The sequence below is a fragment of the Ailuropoda melanoleuca genome, chromosome 6, assembly GCF_002007445.2.
Source record: "Ailuropoda melanoleuca isolate Jingjing chromosome 6, ASM200744v2, whole genome shotgun sequence".
Classification (NCBI taxonomy): domain Eukaryota; kingdom Metazoa; phylum Chordata; class Mammalia; order Carnivora; family Ursidae; genus Ailuropoda; species Ailuropoda melanoleuca.
In genome coordinates this window covers 36,312,068-36,335,892 of record NC_048223.1, presented here as the reverse complement: position 1 = coordinate 36,335,892, position 23,825 = coordinate 36,312,068, and the positions used below count along the sequence as shown (strand labels likewise).

The following is a 23,825-nucleotide window of genomic DNA, read 5'->3' as shown; positions in this document are numbered from 1 at the left end:
GTGCACTGGGTGTTATACGCAAATAATGAATCATGGAACACTACATCAAAAACTAAGGATGTACTGTATGGTGACTAACATAATAAAAATTATTTAAAAAAATAAAATGTATAAAATAAAATACACATTTACTATTCTGCAACATTTTTATAGTAATTATTATACCCTACTCTGTTGGACATATTTCACTTCAAAAAAACACATCACGGCTTTCTTCCTATGTTGGTCAGTCTAGATCTACATCAACATTTGTAATGATTATATAGCATTCTGTTTTATAAGGTGTGTGCCAAAATTTACCCAACTAGGATACTTCTAATTCTTTGCCATAAAAATTACACCTCTGTAGTAGATACCTTTGAAGAGGTGGGCCTGGATTTGTTTTGCCAAGAATTACTTTCTGCCTGGAATGAGGACCTGACAATCATGTTGTTATTCTCTGACCTTTTCCCACTGGACCAAATCAGATAATCTCCCAGAAATCTGAACATTAAGATTCCTATGTGCAACATAGTCTCCACTATGAAATGCACTGAGAGAAGCAGATAAGGGGCCTTGGAGCCCCAGAGAAAAAGAGATTGGGAGAGATTGAAATTGACATTGAAGCCATCTTGTTTCCGATGGCTCTCCAGTGTCTGATTCATGCAACAATATTTATTGTGTGTCTTTTATGTGCCAGACACTATAATGAGGTACAGTGGTAGAATAAACAAGGCAGACAAGTTCCTTACCCTCTTGAAGCTTTTATTTTAAAGGAGAAGATATAACAAAAAAAAAAAAAAAGAGAGAAATACGGAGTGTGGTTAAGAACAGTGCAAGAAATAAATAGGGTAAGTGATGGAGGACGGAGACCAGGGGATGTTTTTCAGAAGAGGTGACTTTTCTGCTAAGACCTGAAGGGCCAGGATGAGCCAGACAAGATAAAAGCCAGGGGGAGTGTATTCCTGTGGGGGTCATAGAGGTGGGGGATGTTCTTGGCATGGGGAACAGTAAATTCTTTTTTTTTTTTTAAGATTTTATTTATTTATGTGACAGACAGCCAGCGAGAGAGGGAACACAGCAGGGGAGTGGGAGAGGAAGAAGCAGGCTCCTAGCGGAGGAGCCCAATGTGGGACTCAATCCCGGATCACGCCCTGAGCCAAAGGCAGGTGCCCCAGGAACAGTAAATTCTGAAGCCTTCGGGTGGATGGGAAAGAGCTTGATGTGTTTGAGGAACAACAGAGTTTGGGGTGACTCTCATGAAAGAAGGTGGGGGAGTTAGTTTGAGGTGAATGTGAAGATGCGGGATAGATCCAAAGCATGTGAGGAATTCAGGCTTTAAATGCAGTGAGAAACCTTTGGAAGGCTTCAGCAGAGAAGTGCCATGATTTAAAAAATGTCTCTTATAAGTCATGGCCATATTTCTTGCCCTTGGGCTCTGATAGATATCCTTGTATCTTTATGTTACATTCCCCACCCCCTCTTTTAATTTAGGCTGGTTTGAGTAAATATCTATTACAGTTACTTATACAAAATACTAGGCCAAAAACAACAGTCTTGCTGTCTTTGTGCATACAGCCCTGGCCCTTTTCATGTCTTTTTTATGTGTTTGTTGGCCATTTTCTTTTTTAAAAATTTCCTCTTTGTGATCTTTATTCCTCTGTTAGAGAGTTTGACTTTTAAAAAAAAAAATCTTGTTTATTTATTTGACAGAGAGCACAAGCAGGGGGAGCGGCAGGCAGAGGGAGAGGGAGAAGCAGGCTCCCGGATGAGCAGGGAGCCTGACGTGGGGCTTGATCCCAGGACCCTGAGATCATGACCTGAGCCTAAGGCAGATGTTTAACCGACTGAGCCACCCAGGCGCCCCAGGAGTTTGACTTTTTATTGCTTTGTAAGGACTCTGTAGTTTCTCAAGAGTAAATGATTATCTTTCATATTTATTTCGTTTTTTCCCAGTTAGATGTTTGCCGTTTAGCCTTGTTCATCTTATTTTTTGGCATTCAGGATGTTTTTGTTTGTTTTTTTCCTAAATAACAGCATTATTGAGATACAATTTACTTGAACTCACCCTGTTAAAGTATACGATTCAGGGCTTTTTCATAAATTCACAATGTTTTACAATTGATCACCTAATACAGAGCCTTTTGTCACCCCAGAAAGAAACCTCATACCCATTAGTATTTACCCCCATTTTCCTCTCTTCCAAGTCCCTGGCAACAACTAATGTACTTTCTCTTTCTGTAGATTTACCTGTTCTGGACATTTTGTGGAAATAGACTCCTAACATAACTGGTCTCTTTAACTTCGCTTAATGTTTTTAAGATTCTGTCAGTGTTGGAGCTTTTGTCAGTACTTCACTGCTTTTTATGGCTGAATAAGATTCCATTTGCACAGATACACCACATTTTGTCTATCTGTTCATGCGTTGGTGGGCATGAGTTGTTTCTACTTTTTGGCTGTTGTGAATACTGCTGCTGTGAGCAGTTGTGTATATATGGAAGGTTTTGACTTGTGTTTGGTCAGAGCAGCATTGGTCTGTTTCTTTTGTTTCTTTCTTGTTTCTTGTTAGCAGAACCTTCCCTGTGTAGAGATTATACATATTTGCCTGCCTTTTTAAAAGTGTTTTTTATGATTAAATTGTTAAATTTCAATCTTTAGTTCATATGCAAATTCATTTTGGTTTAAGATTTTGAAAAAGGATATAATTTTTCCCATTAGAATCACTAGATGCTCCTAGATAATTTATTAAAGAGGTTATCATGCCCTCATTGATTTGAAATACTACATTTATATCAAGATTAAAAATTTGTAATAGGAAAATATGTGTCCAAATTTTGTTTTATTGTACTGATTCTTTTTTCTGTGTTCCTGTTGTGGTACTCCATTATAATTCTCCTAGCTTTGCCTTTTAAGATCTTTAAAGAATATCCTTTCATTTAAAAAAAAAATGACTGGGTATTCCCCTAGAGACACTGTCCTGTATGTATTTCGTCAGCTTCTAGAAAGAAATCTGATAGGATTCTGACAAAGTTGGGTTAAATTCATAAATTTAGGAGTTATTAATTTTGAATCTTCCTGTGCTACAACATGGCATGTCTCAGTTTGTTCTTTTATGCACCTTGTGCTGTTGGTTATGTATCTTTCTTGCAAAATATGTTTCTAGGTACTTATTCTTGTTCCTATTGTAAGTCATCACCCCCCCCCCGTTTTTTCTTAACTAGTTATTTCGTTAGATTAGAAACGTTTTGCTTTTGGCTGCCTTTTTCTTACTTATAATTGCTTTTGGTCAGTTCTCTTGGGTTTTCACTTGGAGCAGACAGGTTACCAAGAGCAAAGTAGAGGAAAACGCTCTGAAGGAAATGTTGAGCCTGTTATAGGAACACAAAACTTCATTTTGTGTGGCAGGTCAGATGAGGCCTTTCTGAAGAGGCATCATTTAAACACATGTAAAGACTGCAACAGAGTGGGGAGAAAGAGCTTCCACACAGAGAGGCCAGTGCGCGCGATGGTCTGGAGGCACAGTGTACCAGAATCGCGAGCAGAGCGTGCAAAGATGAGTGGCAGGAGAAGTGATCAAGGCACTTGAGGCCGGTCAAGGAGTTCAGATCAAATTCTGAGTTTAGGAGAGTAAGCAGCTGAAGAGGTTTTTGAGCAGAGGTGAGACATGTTCCAATTTACATTTTTAAAAGATTGCCCAGCTGCTTTATGGAAACTGAATTCAAGATAGACAAGAGTGGAGAAGAGTCTGGTTAGGAAGCAGTTGTAGTAAGTTAGCTTTATACCTGCTGATCCTGGACTAGGCTATAATGAATGTCATTCTTCTCCACTGCTCAGTGTTTCAGTCTCTGCAGAATAAAATAACGTTTATATTGGGTTGAAAAATAAGTTTTATATCAGAAAACATGGGATTTTGAGTTTCAGATTGGCTACTAGTAGGCTACATTTTATTATTGTATGTCTTACAACTTCATAAAAAGCAAATCTGGACGTATTTATCAGGTTTCCTATGTTATTCGAGATGAAGTGGAGAAGTACAACCGAAATGGAGTCAATGCCCTGCAACTGGATCCAGCACTGAACAGACTTTTCACGGCCGGTCGAGACTCAATAATAAGAATATGGAGTGTCAATCAGCACAAGGTAAGGCAGGGATTGAGTTTTACATTTTAAATCTATGCTCAGTAAATGTTTGTCTAATATGGCACCTTTCAGAGTGTCAGATTTAATCTCTGAGCAGTGAGTTATTTGGTATACTGCAACCAGAATTCTATAAGCCTCTGAGAAAAAGCCCCTGGGGGAGTATTCAAAACTGCTTTAGCTAAGGTAGGGACCCCACAAACTAGGTGCATGATAAGAGCTCTCTGCTACAAAGGAACAAAGATTTGTCTGGTAGGAGGATTACTTTCAACAATTTATTTTCCTGGTTTAAATATGTTCCCCCAAAAGGTTCTTGGCAACCCTTTTCAGTGCTTTTAAAAAAAAAAAAAAAGGGTTGAATATGCTCTTTTGCATCTATAATTAATCTGGAACAAACATTTGATTTCTTTATTTAAAAGTGATTAGGGTGCCCAAAAAATCCATAGGGCCTTATTAGATAATATACGGTTGATATAAAAGTAGGAAGACAACATGGTTAACTTCTTCAGGAGATTTAAAGTCTGTTTTCTTAAACAGGGAAAGGACTTAAATCTATGTAAAAGTAAATCCCCAGTCAAATGGAAAGGAACTCTTTTTGTATTTTGTTTGGGTGCCTGTATTGGGAAAGGAAACATTCAGGGAAGGAAAAAGAGCATTTATTGAGCTCCTAGCCATGTACCAGATAAACTTTTAGCGCTTTCCTATCCAGTGTGGTTTTAATTCTCACAACAACCCTTCAAGGCAGCTGATATGATTCATTTTCATAGATGGGAAGACAGGCTCAGAGAAACCCATGGTTAAATAGCTAGTAAGTGACAGAATTAGATCCCAGTCTAACTTCAGAACTCTGGTGCTTGACCTTGTAGTTTTAAAAGTCTGTGTCTCTCTAGCAAGCTGTGCGAAGTCTGATGTTCAGTCTGAAAAAGAGCCACTACTCTGCACAGTTGCTGTATAATGTTTCTTCATATGGACTTTGGTCCAGGAGGCTTTAAATTTTTAACTAATGGAAATAGTGGTGGCCCAGTATCAAAAAAATGGAAACTAAGGCTTTGAAATACTTTTTGGAACTCACATTTGAATTGGAATGTCACCTTTCTAGGAATTGACAGTATTTCAGATAAATTAAGGAAAACACTCACAAGAACGTAATCCTGAAAGAATATAGAAAGCTACCTATCCTGCCCTTAGACATTTTTTTTCCGGTCTTCATTTCATGACAAGACTGAGTGGCATCATTTCTCAAATAGACTTGTAGAGAGCTGTTCTCTTCACCCTTGAAGAGTCTTGAACTTGCCTGTGTTCGGTGTAGAATGTAACTAAATGCTCTTTAAAAGGCCTGTCCTGGTAATTAAGCCAAGAGAGAAGAACGGAAGAATCTCAAGTTACTGAATTGATACGGTGGCATGAGTAGTACTCCTTTAACCTTGGGCTTCCAGTTCTTCTCTGAAGGACTGTAGATATCATGAGGAAAACATTTAATTCAGAAGGTAAAAACCTTAGTAGGAGGCTAAGAGCAAAAATGTTCATCTCCCTCTGCAGTGAGGCTGGGCTCCTCACTATTCTGGTCAGTCACATCTTCATTTCTGGGTCTGCTGTCTGCTGTGAGCCTTCACCACCCCTGATCCAAATCCCTCCAGCCTGCAGATCTCCCGTCCTGTCCTAGGAAACCCCTGCCTGCAGCACTCTGTGTCATGCAGTGCCTCGCCCAGATCTTGTTGCCTTTGCTAATTTAAGACATAAAAATTAAGCCTTTGTCCTAGAAACCTAAGCTTTCATCAGTAATAAAAGTCCTGAAACAAAACTTCTGTTTACATCTGTTATATGGAAGCACCAACTGTTTGATGAAATTCTACTCTGGGGGCACCTGGGTGGCTCAGTCGGTTAAACATCGGACTCTTGATTTGGGCTCAGGTCATGATCTCAGGGTTGTGAGATCAAGCCCCTCATTGGGCTCTGCACCGTGCGTGGAGCCTGCTTAAGACTCTCTCCCTCTGCCCCTCCCCACCCGCTCAGTGTGCATTTGTGCATGTGGGTGTGTGCGCATTCTCACTCTCTTTTAAATAAATAAATAAATTCATTCATTCATTCTATTCTGAATTCAACTGTCAATTTTAAGACCTGAGAACAGTGTGTCACATTTATTGAAGAATGTAAACGTATCTGTAATTTGTAATATATTTCATCCTCTAATGTAAACTAATGACCTTCTTACAATTTTTTCTTTTAATTTTAGCAAGATCCATATATAGCATCTATGGAACACCATACCGATTGGGTAAATGACATTGTACTTTGTTGTAATGGGAAAACATGTAAGTACTTCTTCAGATTATTGGGCTTCTGGAAGTCTTTTATTCAATTTGATATGCTTTTCATTTTTTATGTACTTTTTATTGAAGTTTGACATACATACAGAAAAGCACACACACCTTGAGAACACAGCTTAGTAAATTTTTTAAGGTTAATACCCATGTCTACATACAGATTACCAGAAGCACCCTTGGACTATCCTTTTAGTCACTTCCTTATACCCCAAGATGACTGCTTTCCTGTCTTCTAAGCACTGTAGATTAATTTTTTCTGCGTTCGAACTATATATAGAGTCATAACAATATTTATTCTTTTAGCCTTATTGACGTCTCTTTTCGTTCTTATTATGGTAAGATCCATTTTTTGGATTTGTAGTCTGTGTTAGAGAAATTTTTTTCAATCAGATTAGTTGCTCCTTCAACAGGAACATTAAAAAAAGTTTGCCTATTTAAAAAAATAAATTTGAGGGGGCATCAGGGTGGCTCAGTTGGTTAAGCATCTGCATTCAGCTCAGGTCATGATCCCAGGGTCCTGGGATGGAGCCCCGCATCAGGCTCCCTGCTCAGCAGGGAGTCTGCTTCTCCCTCTGCCCCTCCCGCTTCTTGTGCTCTCTCTCTCAGAGAAATAAAAATAAAATCTTAAATAAATAAATATTTGGGACAAAATACAATAGGTTCTAGGAAGAGCTTTTAGGTGTGTGTGTGTGTGTATGAACATTAACAGATACTTGAATTAATGTTAAGAATACTACAAATATTCAAGTATATATGTGTGTCTATAAGCATTAGTTTGAAAGTATGTTGCATTGTTATAATTGTGAAATTGTTAAAATGGTAAAAGTCTTACTACTTGAGTTTGTTTATTCTTTGCCTCTTCTAGTAATATCTGCTTCTTCTGACACGACAGTGAAAGTGTGGAATGCACATAAGGGATTTTGCATGTCAACACTAAGGACACATAAGGTAAAACAACAAGCATAATTTTCGGTGTCTCTGGTGTGATACTGAGATCTCGCTACTTTATGTGTCTCATTTTCTTACTGATCTAGTAGATAGTTGTATGTGTGTTCTGTTACAGGATTATGTAAAGGCCTTAGCATATGCCAAGGATAAAGAACTGGTAGCTTCAGCTGGGTTGGACAGACAAATATTCCTTTGGGATGTGAATACTCTAACAGCATTGACTGCCTCAAATAACACTGTCACAAGTAAGGTGTTTGAAAAAAATTTCTTCCTTTAAATAAAGAATGGTTTATGAAACATCTTTGATAGGTTTGCATCAAGACAGTGGTTCATATTTTGAGAGTGCTTCTACCTACAGTGTTCTAGCCCTAAGAGTATGATTGAACAATAAGGAGCTAGTTCCTCACTGCAATCTAAAAATGGTAACTTCTTCAGGTGTAACCTGGTTATTTTTATATATGTGCATGTCTTAGCTCCCTAGCTAAAACGTAAGTTCCTTCAGGGCAGAAGAATCTGTCTTATCACCACTTTGTACCTCCCACAGCATTGCCTGGCCCAAAGCCACAGTCTCAGCAGATACTGTTGATAGAGGTGGCGATTACTTGACAAAGTAGGTAGTTTCTGACTCTTGTAAGTGTTACTATGTCTTATGAGCCCTTGAGTTGATGGCCAAGATGGAGAATGCCCAAAGGAAAGGAAAAGTCCTCCAAATCGGTCCCTTTCAGAGCCACCCTAAACAATCCAGCCAATTTCAGAAGAGTTCAGAGAGTTTGGGTGCCTCCAGAGGCAATTCAGAGACATTCACATTAGATTAATAGCATGGGTGCCTCATCAACTAAGAGATCTCAGATTACCAGGTCAGACCCAAACAAGTCTAGATATGAAACTTAGCCTCACAGTTGGCTCAACCTACCAGAGTCCTCTAGTCCAGGTGGCAGAAGGGACGCTTAGGAGTACATTTTTGGCTAAGCCTGGCCTGGAAAGTCTGTGTTCAGGATCTGAACTATCTAGATCCCTACATACAGGTCCAATTTGTCATGACTGTGGAATACTCACATTGACATAGCTGAAACAATCATAATGTAATCTAGGATGTGCCGGGAAGGGCAAATTAGGAGAATGGATGTTTATAATTTCTTGAGTATTGTTCTGCCCTTTTCCCCAGGAAATACGAAAGCTCTAAATACTACCCTTCTCTTGTTCTCCTTGATTTTTCACCAGTGCGTGATTGTAGTGATTCAGTAACTGATCCCTGCTGAGGGCTATCATGACCCATCATTCAGTTCTCTCTAGATGTAGGGTCTGCCTCAAAGAAACACTAACAAGAGGGAACAAAGCAAAAGAAGTCAGGATTGTCCCAAGGTCAGAGACCAGGCTTAGGGTTACAGATTCTGCAACAGATACATCTTGCTTAGAATTGTTTGCAGAGGTTACCACACAGGTTTATTTATGATTATAGAAATACTAATAGCTAACATTTATTTATTGAGTGCTTACTATAATCATTTTCTAAACATATGTATTAACTGCCTAACTCATAACTTCTCAGTATGTCTGTTTATATTTATTTTTTATTGAAAATTAGGATCATACTCTATAGACCGTTTTATATGCAACTTTTTTCACCTCAGTGAAACTGAGTTCTGAATCTAAGAGCATGAACATGATTCTTGCTACACATTGCCTCACGTCCTTCCAAGAGCTGTACCAAACAAGTTTACTTATCCCACAAGTAATGTATGAGAGTACCATTGTACTGTTTTTTGAGAATTATTAGCTTGTTGAAAATCTGAATTGGTAGGTGAAATAATATTTTTTGTTTTGATTTGTGTTTCCTTGAAAATGATGAGTTTGGACATGTTTTTCATATTTATTGGCACATGTATATCCTTGAAAATACGTTACTTATGTGGATAGTTTTTAAATGGCAGTGCAATTCAGTTTAGCCAATATTTATTGAGCACTTGTGTATGCTCAAATCTAGAAAAGATGTAGACTTTGATAACAACCTTGTTTAGAATGACCTCTATCATAGCTAGACTTCTTTTCCTTAGAGCACTCACAAAGATAAGATTTTCTAAACGGTATAATTAAACTTATGTTTTTTTGCTGACTAGCTGCCGAATGATGATTTTGTTAACATTTAGCTTCATTTATCCTTAATAGCTTCTTCTTTAAGTGGGAACAAAGATTCCATTTATAGCCTGGCAATGAATCAACTGGGAACAGTCATTGTATCAGGGTCCACTGAGAAGGTAAGGGGGAGCTTAATGGGTATATTTTAACACTGGAAAACAAAAAACACCAAAATAATTTGATCTGTGTAATTACTAAATATACAGACCAAGGTTTTGCCTGGTGGGTGCTAAGGGAAAGGTTTTATTTGAACAAACGAGAATATAACTATCTAATTACTGTCATGTGTGGTGATGAGGGTGGGGTGGATGGTGAGGGAGGCCTATTCGTTGACGTTAGAAAGGCTTCCTCCTACCTGAAAAGATTGGGGGCCTCAGACAGTGTCCATTGGCAGAACAATATTTCTTTCTCAGAATATAATGGTTGTCACTTGACTTCTAAATCATGTATCTTTGAAATTTGTTCATATGTATACTCAGTTTGTGTAATATTTTGTTAAAATACACAGGTTTTAAGGGTATGGGATCCAAGAACATGTGCAAAACTAATGAAGCTGAAAGGACACACAGACAATGTCAAAGCACTGCTGTTGAACAGAGATGGTTCACAGGTATGCACTTGCATGTGCACGTTTACCTAATGACCTTGTCCAAAATTTCATGCACCAGAAACTTCCCTGCTTTGTTGCTTAAGTTGATTTCAACCCAAAGCCACATGTATTATAAACTGTGATCTACTTTTAAATTCTTAAAATATTCAGTTGTTTGTAATAGTAATCCACGTTTTGAAATTATTGTTTGCATCACTTCTAAATAAAGGCCAAACAAAATGTTCCCTCAGAATAATTCTAATGCCAATAAGTATATGCAGTTATGATGTGTATAGGATAAAATTAAAATGTTACTTTGTGTAAAGCAGAAGGAAGTTTTGGTATTGAATGCTTTGTGCTAGTGAATTAAGGGGAAATTTCCTGACAGTGGGTCTGACTTTGGGCAAATCCTCTCATTTGACTATGTAGCTACAGTCTATAAGTTTAGTGATCGGACATAATACTTAAGAGTCAGCATTTTAAAAAAAAAAAAAACCATTTTGGTAATGTTTGAACATGTACTGGCACTCTCGTACTTTGTTGGGTACATAATTCGATTTCTTCTGTAGCAGTGGGAAAATGATCTTTCATCAATGTAGATAATAAAAACAAAAACTAAGCACCATTTTCAGTTAAGACCTACCCCAACCCTGTACCCCTGCCTCTCCCAGCAATGTTTTCTCCTGGGCCAGGGAGAAGCCCAGAGCTAACTGGAATTGATTGTGAGTGAGTTAGGAAAGGGAGAGTAGGGAGGTGGTGCGATGAGAGGTGCCATCACTCCTATGGAAATTACGTCATAGAAACTGCCTTGCACATGAATTAGAGAAACCTTTGTCTCCAGAGGTGAGAGGAAGGTTGGGAAGACTAGCAAAACCAGGAACTCATTTTCAGAACCAGGCAAAGAGAGGCTTGAAGGTGCCCATGGAGGTCTTTGGAGATGCGGAAAGATCTCGATGTTAATGTACTGTGTGACCTTGAGGAGGGAACTTCACATTACTCGTCCTTAGTTTACTCCTCTGCAAAGCAGGGACCATAATATTTAGTTTGTGTAGTTGGTAAGAAGATTAGAAGTAGTAAGTATATTCTTGTCTGTAGGCTGTGACATTTTCTAGCACCCTTGAGCTCCTCTACAGCCCCATTTTCATGGGAGTCAAAGAAGCCCAGTTTGGTCCACTCCTCACTGTTTTGCAGTGTAGTTGCTGGGCTACACGTGAGATGGCTGCCTCCGCCTTGTTCTATGGGCTTCGTTCAGGATTTGGCTGTGTCCTATGGTCTTCATGGGTCCTGAAATAGAGGGCTGTGGACAAGATGGTTTTCAGAAGGAGACTGTGGGCCTGGCAGACTTTCTAAAGCTCCTCCTGCTACTATACTCCTTGCCTTGTTTCCTGTATCTACATAGTCATGAATGTGCTTTTAAACTAAGATAATTTAAGTAGCACATATGGTTACAGGTACACTTCATGTGAAGTCAGCTCCACTTACTGAAAGCAGACTGCTTGGAAGGCTGCCCTTGGGCGGTAGAGCGCATAATTAGGCAGATACCACCCTCCTCGAGTTCCTCCTCCATCCATTTTCCTTACTGGCAGCCAGAGGCGAAATGTAAACTTAACCACCAACTACACAACACACTTATATTAGGGAATTGATCAACAAAACAGCAATAATAACTCCTTGTTTGGGTCAAAGGAGGAAAAAGAAACCTTTACATACTGATTCTCAAACTCTTGTAATATGCGAGAGAAGTAGTTAACAGTTACTGGACCAGAACATGTACTGCATCCCCAGAATTGCCCTGCAAGCTTCTCGTGTAGGATCTCTGGTGGCTTCATAAGTCAGGGACTTGTGATAAGATATGTATAACAGGCCAGTGAATCCCATGGGCGTCCCCTTCATTGTGTTGTTGTTATTTAGCAAATCTTACTGTTTGAGGTCTGTCACCACTGCAGTTGTTTTGCTTGGTGCCAACATTACTGGGCTGAGGCACCAGACATTTTATCCCTTATACTTGCTCAGGCAACTGCTTGAGGAACTGGGACAATCTGCCATCTTGGTTTGAGTCAGTGACATCCTCATGTGTCCCTCACAGGGTTTTCCTGTAATTGAAGTCCTGCTGAACCTAGCCTAAACTCTAGGGGTCTTTAAGCATCAAGCCACTCCTTGCCCCGACTTACCTTGCCCACTTGGCTGCTGTCTGTTGGCAGTTATAATTGTGTATGAGTGACCATCCCAGCAACACGTTGGTCAACAGCCACCTGGCGTCAATACACTGACCCCCGTCGTTTCTGTTGGCAAAAGCACAACGACGTGATCAGGGCTGTAGACTGTGCCCCTAAGTCTAATGTAGTAGAATATTCAGGTCCTTCTGTCTTAGTCCTGAGAATTACCTCCTAATGACAGGGTCTCCACGTTTATCCAGTGGAAGGGTGGAGGTAGTGGGAAACGTTTGATGATTACTCTAGCTTCTGCAAGGTCGCAGGCACTAGAATTCCTATTAAATAGGCACATCCTTCAACCATACTACCAAACACTGCAAAGAAGTTTGCCAGCATTGTACTGTAAAAGTAATTGTTGTCTACTTGGCTTTTTAGCAGACTTAGAATACAGTTACCATCAGAGGTTATTTTGTGTTCACTATCAGAGTTGATACAGCTCTGTTCCCTCATCTGCTTTTGGCTGTACGCTTTGGGTTTGGAACTTACCTCTTCCCTGGTGCAAGTTGCCTAGACAATGAGGACTCCAACCCGTCACCTTAGCTTTCCTTATCCCAAAGTTGTGAGACCTTACTCCCTATAGATACATGGCCTAGGATCTGAGGGATCAAAGCTCTACTAACAGCTTTGCCACCTCAGAGTAGCAGCTCTTCCTGGACAGGGCAGCCCCTCCTTGTCCTCTCTCCATGAGATTGCATGGATCCTCCCCCAGGCATGTTTGGAGAGCTGCTTATAACTTAGTGCTTGTAACTTACTCCAGACAGTTTCATTGTTGGTTAGGTTCTTGGTTGCCTTGTAAACCAGTTGGAATAGGGGATTAAAACACTAATGCTCCTGGCAACTTATGAGGGAGTCTCCTAGTGGGTGTTCATTTAATTAAACACATCCAGAGTTCTAAAGGCCCCTTCCAGTCACAGGGCACGCCAATAAATCATAATATTCTTGAAGGCCTCATCTGTTCAAACACTTTTGGAATCTCCAAGCCCACAACCATCTTCTCTTCTTTGAAGCTCTTTGCCTACTTAATTTCATACACCAGCACCAGCAGTTGCTTCTTCTTGAGGCCATTTTTTCCCCAAAGAAGTAACTTTTTATTGTCTTCTGCAAGTCACCACGGTAACTGGTAGTGAACCCCAGGCATGCTGCATGTGAACGTGGGGAGGCCGTTTCAGCCTCTTTCTGTCAGAGTCACAGTGTGCTCAGCCCTGATTTGTGTGCCAGCAGCTCCTGTGTAGTTGATGCTCCTGAGCCTTTGGAAAGTTTCAGAATTGCTAATGTTAACTCTGAGTGCTAAAGGTCCGCATTTTATATTAATAGATGTTGAACTTGAGGCTCAGATGGGAAGTATCCAAGGTCACAGAGTGAGTGGTAAGCCTGGGACTAGATTTTGCTTCTGACTCCCTATTAGTAGAATCTCAGAGACCTGGCAGGCCATTAGGAATCCATTTCCATGAGGGAGGGTTGAGACAGAGGTGTGACCTAGGGCTCCAGAAGGCCTGTTGGCCTAGTGCAAATCTTCTCAACCTTAGTGTCCCAGAATGACCTGGAGAGCCTATCAAAACACAGATTGCTAGGCCCTTCCAGGATTTCTGTGTCATTAGGTTTGGAATCAGACCATCTGCATTTTTAACAACTTCCCAGGGGTTGCTGATTCTGCATGTGGCCAGGTAGGAGAGGACAAAAGCAGTTTAGCTCAGAAGTTTCCCCTGCTTGAGCATGTCCTGTTGCCTTTGGTCATTTTAGCCTGTGGTGCATGCTTATCAGAGGTCTTTATCAGAGGCAGAAATACAGGTTGTTAGAGGTGGATGTTTGACAGTGTGGTCAGGAGAGGCACCAAGTACAGAGCACAGCAAAGCAGGAACTTTTCTGGCCGGGACATTTTCTGACTTTAACTTTCTCTGTTTTCAGTGCCTTTCCGGTAGTTCTGATGGGACAATTCGCCTTTGGTCCCTTGGCCAGCAAAGATGTATAGCGACGTACCGAGTCCATGATGAAGGTGTCTGGGCTCTGCAAGTCAATGACGCCTTCACGCACGTGTATTCTGGAGGAAGGGACAGAAAGATTTATTGTACAGACTTAAGAAACCCTGACATTCGGGTACTAATTTGTGAAGAAAAAGCACCAGTTCTCAAGGTATATCCTATATTTTAGTTTTGTGGTTAAGATTGTTACATGTGCTAGCTAAATCCGTCAGAATCTGTATTAAAGCATGAATCGGCTGTGGGGTTGTAAAAACAGATATTTTAATTTTCATTAGTCACTTGTAGAAGAAATTGTGACTTCTTGGATACCTCAGTGACATGTCGCTGTCCCACTGGCGAATCCTGGTGCGATGGCCTCACATTGCTCCTGAGCGCACTTGGCTTTCCTGATCTGTCCTTAGTGGAGGAATGTGATGAGTTGAGGTATCTGTGAGCAGACAACAGCAAAGCACAAGTGTGTCCACTGCCTCAAGAGGGAGGATGTGGAAGAGTTGCTCCAGAAGAAGAAAGAACAAGCCCGCTCATACTCCAAACCATTACTGCCTCAAAGTAGGCCTGATTGCTGATCAGCATCTGCTGCATGGGTGAAAGGGTACTCGAGAAGTCATCCATGCTGACACCTGCTGAGAGTGAAGCCTGGACTGCGAAATGGCCTTATCATCATATGACAAGATTATTCAGCCTCCCTGATAATCTCAGAATTACACATTAAAACCATAGTGAAGAGCTTAACAGATTTAAAATGGAGGCATAAGGACAGCAGTACTTCCTTTTCACAAAAGTCATCCAAACACAACAAGAAAAGCAAGAAACAACTGTAGATACCCACGAAACTAAGTGGCCTGAAACCCAGACCACAGTATAAGAGGAAGGGCTGAAAAAAGGAATAAAGGTCAAATGAGACAGTCGAGGGGATGCCTGTGGCCTAGGAGCACACACATCCTGGCCTATTTTGGCTCTTTAAAATAGGTGGCGCCCCTCCAGAGGACAAAACCAATAATCCGAGGAGAGCGAGGGAGTTGAGACTGAAATCAGAGCCTGCGTGCAGGAAGCAGGCTGCTGGGAGGAGAAACACCGCGCTGTGAGTCCTGCAGCTGCCAGGATCTCTTGGCTGTGGAGGAAAGGTGCAAGAACTTAGTGGCGACATAACTGTGTGTGCGAAGAAACATCACTTTGAACTGAAGAGGATTCCTACTTGCTAGGAGTCTGGCCTGTCCCACAACTCCCAACCTTCAGTTTCCTGGCACAGGAAGAACAGTGGATGACTGACCGTAGAGGGATTTCATGTGCGTGCTATCTATATACATGGGTGTAGGGACATATTTCTATATGTGTACTATTTAAAAAATACAGAAGGCACACGGTAAACTGTTCACAGGTGTACTGTTCTTAGGTGAGGGAGGAGAATTATGTGGGTACTTTTCACTTTTGCTACTTTAGAATGTTTTTTTACTACAGACATTTTCAAAGAGAAAAAGAGACTTATTCCTTGTTATTAAAAAAGAACATGAAAACAAAACAAAAGAGTAACAAAAACAAAATCATGGTAAGTCACCCTTTTGACTACACATATGGATCCCTTAACTATTTAATTTAAAACACACTGAAACTTTCAGCTGCTGTTTTTGGTGAGAAGTCACCCCTATTACATTTATAAAAGGTCATCTTTCCTTTAGCAGAGACACTCCCTCGTTTTTCTGTGCAACCCTAGCTTTTAACGCATGCCACGGTGCAGTCAGCATACAAACATGGAACGAAGGAATTGATATTTAATAATCTACAGCTAGTCCCAGCAGCTCAGGAGAGTCAGCATTCCACAGAGCAGTGTTTTTGTGCTTTGTTTTCAGATGGAGCTTGATAGATCAGCTGATCCCCCTCCCGCAATCTGGGTTGCCACGACTAAGTCTACAGTAAATAAATGGGTAAGCGAACCGCTGTATCCCTGGCCAAGGTTGGTGAACATGTGGTTTGTTATCGCAGACCTGCCAGATGCCAGTAGCAAAGGCTCGGGGTGAACCTGATGCTCAGCATGCTTTCGAATGTGGCAGAAATCTGAAAGCCTCTGAGTGATCCTAAGGATTGTGCTAAAGTTAAGATAATAGTCAGGATGAAGCTTCTGACTTCTTTGTCAGGAGCCAAGACAGACATTTGATGTGCTTGGAATAGGCACTATTGCCTGATAAGCCAATAAATGTTAGTACAGCATCTGAGCTCACAAAACTGCATTTGAAAACAGGCAGCCCAGGTCCAGGTTTCCCCCGCTATCTGGAAGTTCGCTTTGTGCCATTGTTTATTACCCATTTTCTCTAACCCAAAGAAATCAGAACAGAATTTTTGCTTTTATGAAATGGTGATTGCTTCTTTGTCTTTACACTACATCTTGGCTTATAAAAGGCTTCATATGAACACTTTACTTTTGGATAGCAGGAAATACCTGTACCAACATGGCAGGGATGGGACACTTGTTAGGCTTCTCTTTTTCCAAGTGTAAGAGAAAATAGAAAAATTGTGCTTTCAAATTCATTTCCTTTTTCCTCACAGTATGAAGAACAGGGATAGAAATAGAGGATAAGCAGAAGTCATTAAAAGTGCTTTTAATTCTTAAATGTTATTGAAAGAAGATTTAAGTTTCCTTGCTTACCAGACTTTATGTGGATAACAAAAGAGAGCGTGTTTCCATTTATTTCTGCTTGTACACCAGTCAAGTGGGCATTCTCGGTACTTGTACAAAATGTTATATATCTTGTCTAAATTTCATTGTGCCAATATGAGATCAACATAGCTTTACCTGGAAAAGTGCCTTCTTTTCCCTCCAAAAAGACAGTATTAATACGTGTTTTGTTTCTTGAAATCATGGTGGATAATTGTACTTTAAATATTTTTTGGTTGATGTTATCGTTTTGGTTTTTCTCATTTGTTTGTTCTTTGTTTTTCTTGCCACGTTAAACAGATTGGCAAAGCTTAAAAAGCATAAAATGATTAAAAAATGAATTTTGTTCCTTTAGACCTTGAAAGGAATTCATAATTTTAGAGCCTCCGGAGATTATGACAATGACTGTACAAATCCTATAACACCGCTTTGTACGCAGCCTGACCAGGTTATTAAAGGTGAGTAAGGAAGGTGGAAGGTATTATACCTTTTACTGAGGCTAATTATAGTTATTAAGAGATTGACAAAAATAAAGGCGGTGACCTTCCTTTAAATGTAATTCTGATGTCAACAGAAGACACAGTGTATTGGTTTATTTTTAATAGAAGAAGAATATTTTTAAAACGCTATTTAGTGACTTTAAAAAGGGGACTTACTTTTTTTTTTTTTAATGATTTTTTATTATATTATGTTAGTCACCATACAGTACATCTCCGGCTTCCAATGTAAAGCTCGATGATTCATTAGTTGCATATAACACCCAGTGCACCATGCAATACTTGCCTAAAAAGGGGACTTTCTTGAGGTCATCTTTTTGCCCAGCATCAGAATAGTCATGGCTGGGTCGAGCCAACAACCACTTTATAAAATATATGGGGTTGCATGTTGTGTTTTGGCACAAGCCATATCTGGTCCCCGACTTCTCTGTGCTCCAGCTGGTAGTGGTAACTCTGACTTGAACACTTGCGTGAGGAGTAGAATACCGAACGGTCACTCAGCTGCAGTTCCCTGTCCGTGCCTGTATCTTTAGAATCGCATGTCCATGCAGGAGGCAGAAGTTAGAGACGGGACTGATCCAGAGGTTTCCTGTCATCATTTGAACTTTTCCCAGCGTGTAAAACTGTTGGCCCTTAACAGTTTTCCACTAGTAGCCCCTCGAAGGAGGGAGTTTTTTCATCTATAATCTCTTTTTAAAATCGGACAGTTTTGCTTTAGTTGGCCTTAAACCGCCTTAGATATAATTATACATGTATATATTACTGTACGTGTATCTTTTGACTCACCTTCTCCTTTCTGGTGGATAGTATGATTTCTGTTTCACGCCAATGAGAAATTACTGCTATATGGTGAATTTAAATAGGGAATTGTTTTTGCTAATTGTGTGGGTTTTTTCCTTTAGGGGGTGCGAGTATTATTCAGTGCCACATTCTTAATGATAAGAGACATATATTAACCAAAGATACCAATAATAATGTGGCATATTGGGATGTATTGAAGGTAAGTAACTTTTTGTATTAAATATGAGTTATTGGATCATGTATCCCCTTTATTTTTTATTATAATATATATGAAATAACCAAGGTAATAAGTATGTAAATTAAGATTAGGTTACAATAATACTTTATTTGGGGGGGTGGATACTTTTTATACGAGTATTTAGATAAGGCCATAGTTTATCTTTTTAAGCCCCTTAAATTTGAGTGGAACCATTTCCGCGGTGTTATATGCTGCCTTGCCTTAAAATAAATATATCGCAGTTCCTCATCCTTGGCGCTATTGACATTTTGGGCCGAATAAGTCTGTGTAGAGGGGGGCTGGATAGAGTGCAGTCTGCCCCGTGCACGAGAGGATGTTTAGCAGCCTCCCCAGCCTCTACCCACCAGGTGCCAGTAACCACCTTTCCTTCTACCGCCAGCTTCAGTTGTGATAGCCAGAACTCTCTCCAGACATTGCTAAGTGTTTAGGGGGAAGAAGGAAGAAGCAACATACAAAATCACCCTAGGTTGAGAACTCCTGCAGTGTACAAAATAAGTTTAGCCATTTCTTAGGATTTATAGATACCACTGTGAGCATCAGTTACAACTGTGGGTCATGTTAAGGTGACCCTGTGGGATAGTTAGATGTATTAAACCGTTCACCCACATTCTAAATAGCACTAAAGAATTTATAGGCAGGGCGCCTGGGTGGCTTAGTCGGGTAAGCATCTGCCTTGGGCTCAGGTCATGATCCCAGGGTTCTTGTAGGAATCCCTGCTCAGCGGGAAGCCTGCTTCTCCCCGCTCGTGCTCTCTCTCACTATCTCTGTCTCTCTCGCAAATAAAATCCTTAAAAAAAAAAAAAAAAGAATTTATAGGCAGATTGAAAAGTTTTCTTTTCTTTGTGTTGTTGGTGTATTTGTTCAACACCTATTTCCTGGATTGAATGAATATTGTGTGCAGAGAACTGTGTCGAGAGTCATAGATGACAGAAAGTCTGTACCATGATCCCCTCTGGTAGGGACAAGGGTAGGGGAATGGGAATGCCTCAGAGATCAAAAAAACAAAAAAACCAGGTGGATTACAGGGTAGTCGTGGACAAGGGCAATTACTTACAACTAGAGAAATCAGGTGAGCTTCTTGTGGTAGGGAAATCATTTGAAGAGAGTCTTAAAGAATTCCAACAGATGACTAATGAAAGGGCATTTTTGGGAGAGGGAATGAATGACAAAGGCACAGGAGGAAAGGTAGTGCTCATTCAGTGACTTTGAGTTTTGTGTAATTGGAGACTAGAGGTAATGGGAGGGGCAGTACGGTGTAAGGATGAAAGGTGTCATTCAAGTCATTTCCCAGAGAGTCTTGAATACAGGCCCCACGGTTGGCCTACTTTGCTATTCCCTGAAGAATCTTAATCTTAGACTGTATTGGAGCAGGAAGAATCCCGTGCCCAAGGGACAGTGGTCTTTGTGATGGCGAAGAAGCTGGAAGGCCATGTCTTCAGCATAATGACTTGGGGATCTAAAGGAAGAGACAGATGTTGGATACATTTTAAGGAAGAATTGAAAAGCTCTGCAGTTTCGGTTAGGCTTCTGGTTAGAAGAAATGTCTAGATCTAAAGAATAAGATAAACAGCTTTCTTTCTGAGAAGAAGGGACTGTCTGAATAGAAACCTTGGCCTGACTGACACTTTCCCTCTCCATTGGGGCAGGGGTATGGGAAGTCCCATAATGAAGCGGTTGCCTGGTGAGCATGGTTGCAGGGCAAGAGGCTTTAGTAGCTGAATGGGAAATTAAATTGCAGCAGACTCCAGAAATCCACTCAGTTTTTCTTAACGATAGAGATACACTTCTGAGGCCACTGCGGACCTACGTTTGTTTCAGACTGGGAGGATCCGGAGCAGCCCTGAGGACCTGATCGGCAGGAACTTGGCTCCTCCACCAGTGACGTGGCCCTAGCTCTGCCCCGTGGCTGGGCTCCCCTCATGCCGCCCAGCACCTGGTGCTCTCCAGAACATAACAGAATCTAATTGGGCCAAGCTACTCTTTCAGGGTGGGCCAGCTGTGGATCTGACGTTCTCCCAGATTAGCCAAAGCCTTGGGAGGTAGCTCTGCTTAGGTGGGGCACAGACCTGGCATGGTCCATAATTGGCATTGTTGTGTCCCTAGCAGCTTTCCATACCCAGACACTAGACCCTGAAGTGTCAGGATCAAGTGATTGGGCGTAATGGATATGACATTAAACAGAAGTAGGGAGTCAGGAGTATTTAGGAACATAGTGAAATAGAGTTGCATTCTAATCTTGGTTCTGCTAGCTACTAGCCACGTGATCTCTGGAATATGCTGAACCTCTCTTAACCTCTGTCTTTATTCCTAAAATGTGGGTGGCACCTATTTCTTGGTGAGGTTAAGGAGATGTTTGAGAAGTATTTATCATAGTGGCTGGTACATAATAGTTAAGAGGCTCTTACACTAATGCAGGTGAGAGATGAGATATTCATCTGGACTATGATGGAAAAAAACCAAAATGATGAGGAAGAGTATTGAGGCCTATGGATAAGAGGGAGCTTGAATAAAAGGGAGTATAAACAAAATAAAGTAGCAGAGTGAGTCCCAGGTTCCTAGGTCAGATAGTTTGGTAAGTGGAAGTGATGGGAGGGCGATGTAAGAGGGAAAATGGGTTGTTGGGGGAAACGGGGGCCATGCTGAACAAGACAATGAATTTGAGTTTATGTGAATGTCTGGGTAGATAGGAACTCACACAGCAGTAAATGAGCTGGGCTGGAGAGACAGGCTCAGCAGTCAGTGGCTGGTGGATTATAAGTGAAGCAATGGGAACATCAGAGTTTCCAAGGGCTGCATCTGTACTGAAGAGAGAAGAAACCAGCCATCACCCTTTTGGGAACTGTTAGAAAAGAGGAAACCACAGGTATAATAAAAAGGGGTTGGAAAACCAAGAGCCAATGGCGGCTCAAGAACTAAGCAAGCATTTCCCAAAAGGGCTTGTGGTTAGAGCACTGGCCTATGGAGAGTTCGCATCTGATTTGGAATGTAACGTGCCTGGGATTTAACCAGTAGGGAGATGGTGTTGGGGGGAATAGTCTTGAGGGAGTCCTAAGAGCAAAAACCAGATAGAGTGGGTTGAGTAGTGATTGGGAGGTAGTGGAGCAGTCTGATGAAATTTGACTTTGGGGAGGTGGGCAGGAACAGGCAGTAGCAAGAGAGGATATAGGGATGGGAGGGAGGGTCAAGCAAAGGTTTTGTTTTGGTGTTCGGGTATTTTTGGGATGGGAGTAATTGGAGTGTGTTCACTGCTCATGGGGAGATGTCAGGAGAGACATGAGAGAGGGTAGATGGCAGTACCAGGTCCCCAAGAAGTGAGGGGGTCCAGAGCACAGCAACAAGGGGCACTTTTTTCCTCGCACAGGGAAAAACGGTAGCACATAGTTAAGGGGATTTTGTCAAGGCTTCTCTAGTTTTGAAGTGTGGGTGTCAGTCCTGTGCTGAGGTCAGTGAAGGAGGTGGCAAGGCCAAACATGAAGAGAGTAAAGATTTGACCATAGTGCTGTGGAGAACTAACTCTGGAAACAGAAGAAACCCCAGGTAGCAGCAATATTGAGGTTGGAGACCGTACATCTATGGCAGGAATATTGGCAAGGATTTGAGAGGCAGGCATGCCGTGTGTGTTATCCATGTGGATGTAGATGTCGTCCAGCATGATTTTAGACTCCATTGTATTTAGACAGATGTGAAAATGTGTAAAATTTTGAACACCTAGGTCAGAATTCGTTCACTACTTAATATTGATAATTACCATACTTTCTTTTTTGCTGTATAGGCATGTAAAGTTGAAGACCTGGGCAAAGTGGATTTTGAAGATGAAATTAAGAAAAGATTTAAGATGGTATATGTGCCAAATTGGTTCTCAGTAGACTTAAAAACAGGGGTAAGTTAACAGCTGATATTTGTACAATTTGGGATAGTTGAAAGTTTCTGATATAGCTCAAACTTAAGTATTATTAGTTACAGAGTCCTATGTGTTTAAGTGTGAAGGCAGTACATTTTTCATGTTATTACTTGCAAAATGCAGTTTAAAAATGCCTTTTGGGGGGCCCCTGGGTAGCGCAGTCGTTAAGCGTCTGCCTTCGGCTCAGGGCGTGATCCCGGCATTCCGGGATCGAGTCCCACATTGGGCTCTTCCGCTGGGAGCCTGCTTCTTCCTCTCCCACTCCCCCTGCTGTGTTCCCTCTCTCGCTGGCTGTCTGTCACATAAATAAATAAAACCTTTAAAAAAAAAAATTAAAATAAAATAAAAATGCCTTTTGGTATCCCAGTAAATTAAATTGTAGTTCTAGTGAATCATGTGAAACACATTTTGATTCTGAATCTGTGGCTTAGCTCTTTAGTCAAATAGTACAGATAAATAGGGCCTTAGAGGCTTATTTGAAGAACTTTTTGAAATGGAATGCCACTAACAGTTTTTTCTTTTGACAGATGTTGACTATTACTTTGGATGAGAGTGATTGTTTTGCTGCTTGGGTTTCTGCAAAAGATGCTGGCTTCAGCAGCCCTGATGGGTCAGATCCAAAACGTGAGTTTAAGTGTCCTTCCTTCCTTTCCTCCTTTCAAAAGAGAAGGTGGATCTGTGCTGGGTTGGGGGTTTTTTTGTTTGTTGTTTTGATTTGTTTTGTTTTTTGCTATCTGCTCTTTCATTTTTTTTAACAATATTTGAGGTTTTTTAAATCATTTCTCAAGAAATCCATATATTCTCTCATGGAAATGGAAAATACTGTTTTGTTTTAAAATCTCACAATATGTGGTTTAGCTTTAACACTTAAACACTCAATACACTCTCTACCCTTAAACTTTTCTGGAAAATCTGATAGGGTAGGAAAAGTGAAGCTGGGAAACAGTTCTGTTGTTTTCCTTTTTTCTTTAATTGAGATGTAATTGATGTAACATTATATTAGTTTCAGTTGCACATGTACAACATGATTCAATATTTGTATATACTGCAAAATGATCACAAGTCCAGTTAATATTCATCATCATAGTACATAATTACACATTTTTCCCCTTGTGATGAGAATTTTTAAGATCTACTTTCTTAACAATTTTCAAATATGCAGTACACTGTTATTAACTATAGTCACCACGCTGTACGTTACACTCCCTGACTTATTTGTGTTATAACTGGAAGTTTGTGCCTTTTAACTCCCTTCACTTCCCTATCCCTTGCCTCTGGCAACCACCAATCTATTCTCTGTATCTGTGAGTTTTGGTTTTTGGTTTTGGTTTTTTAAGATTCTGTGTATAAGTGAGATCATATGGTGTTTGTCTTCCTCTAACTTATTCCACCTAGCCTTCAAGGTCCACCTAAGTTATTGCAAATGGCACGAT

The 23,825-nt window shown here is 40.6% G+C and overlaps 1 protein-coding gene across 2 annotated transcripts in view; it reads left to right on the top strand.

Annotated features, from left to right (window-relative positions):
- The window catches only part of WDR48 (WD repeat domain 48), a 44,822-nt gene that overhangs the window by 9,325 nt on the left and 11,672 nt on the right, over positions 1-23,825 (top strand). For both annotated transcript variants that reach the window (XM_002930123.4, XM_034662213.1), the window contains exons 2-13: positions 3,979-4,119; positions 6,350-6,428; positions 7,306-7,388; positions 7,504-7,633; positions 9,555-9,643; positions 10,033-10,134; positions 14,232-14,456; positions 16,153-16,227; positions 17,311-17,413; positions 18,355-18,452; positions 22,264-22,371; positions 22,920-23,016. In XM_002930123.4, the coding sequence (XP_002930169.1) occupies positions 3,979-4,119; positions 6,350-6,428; positions 7,306-7,388; positions 7,504-7,633; positions 9,555-9,643; positions 10,033-10,134; positions 14,232-14,456; positions 16,153-16,227; positions 17,311-17,413; positions 18,355-18,452; positions 22,264-22,371; positions 22,920-23,016 (1,330 nt within the window). The remainder of the gene's footprint in view (positions 1-3,978; positions 4,120-6,349; positions 6,429-7,305; positions 7,389-7,503; positions 7,634-9,554; positions 9,644-10,032; positions 10,135-14,231; positions 14,457-16,152; positions 16,228-17,310; positions 17,414-18,354; positions 18,453-22,263; positions 22,372-22,919; positions 23,017-23,825) is intronic.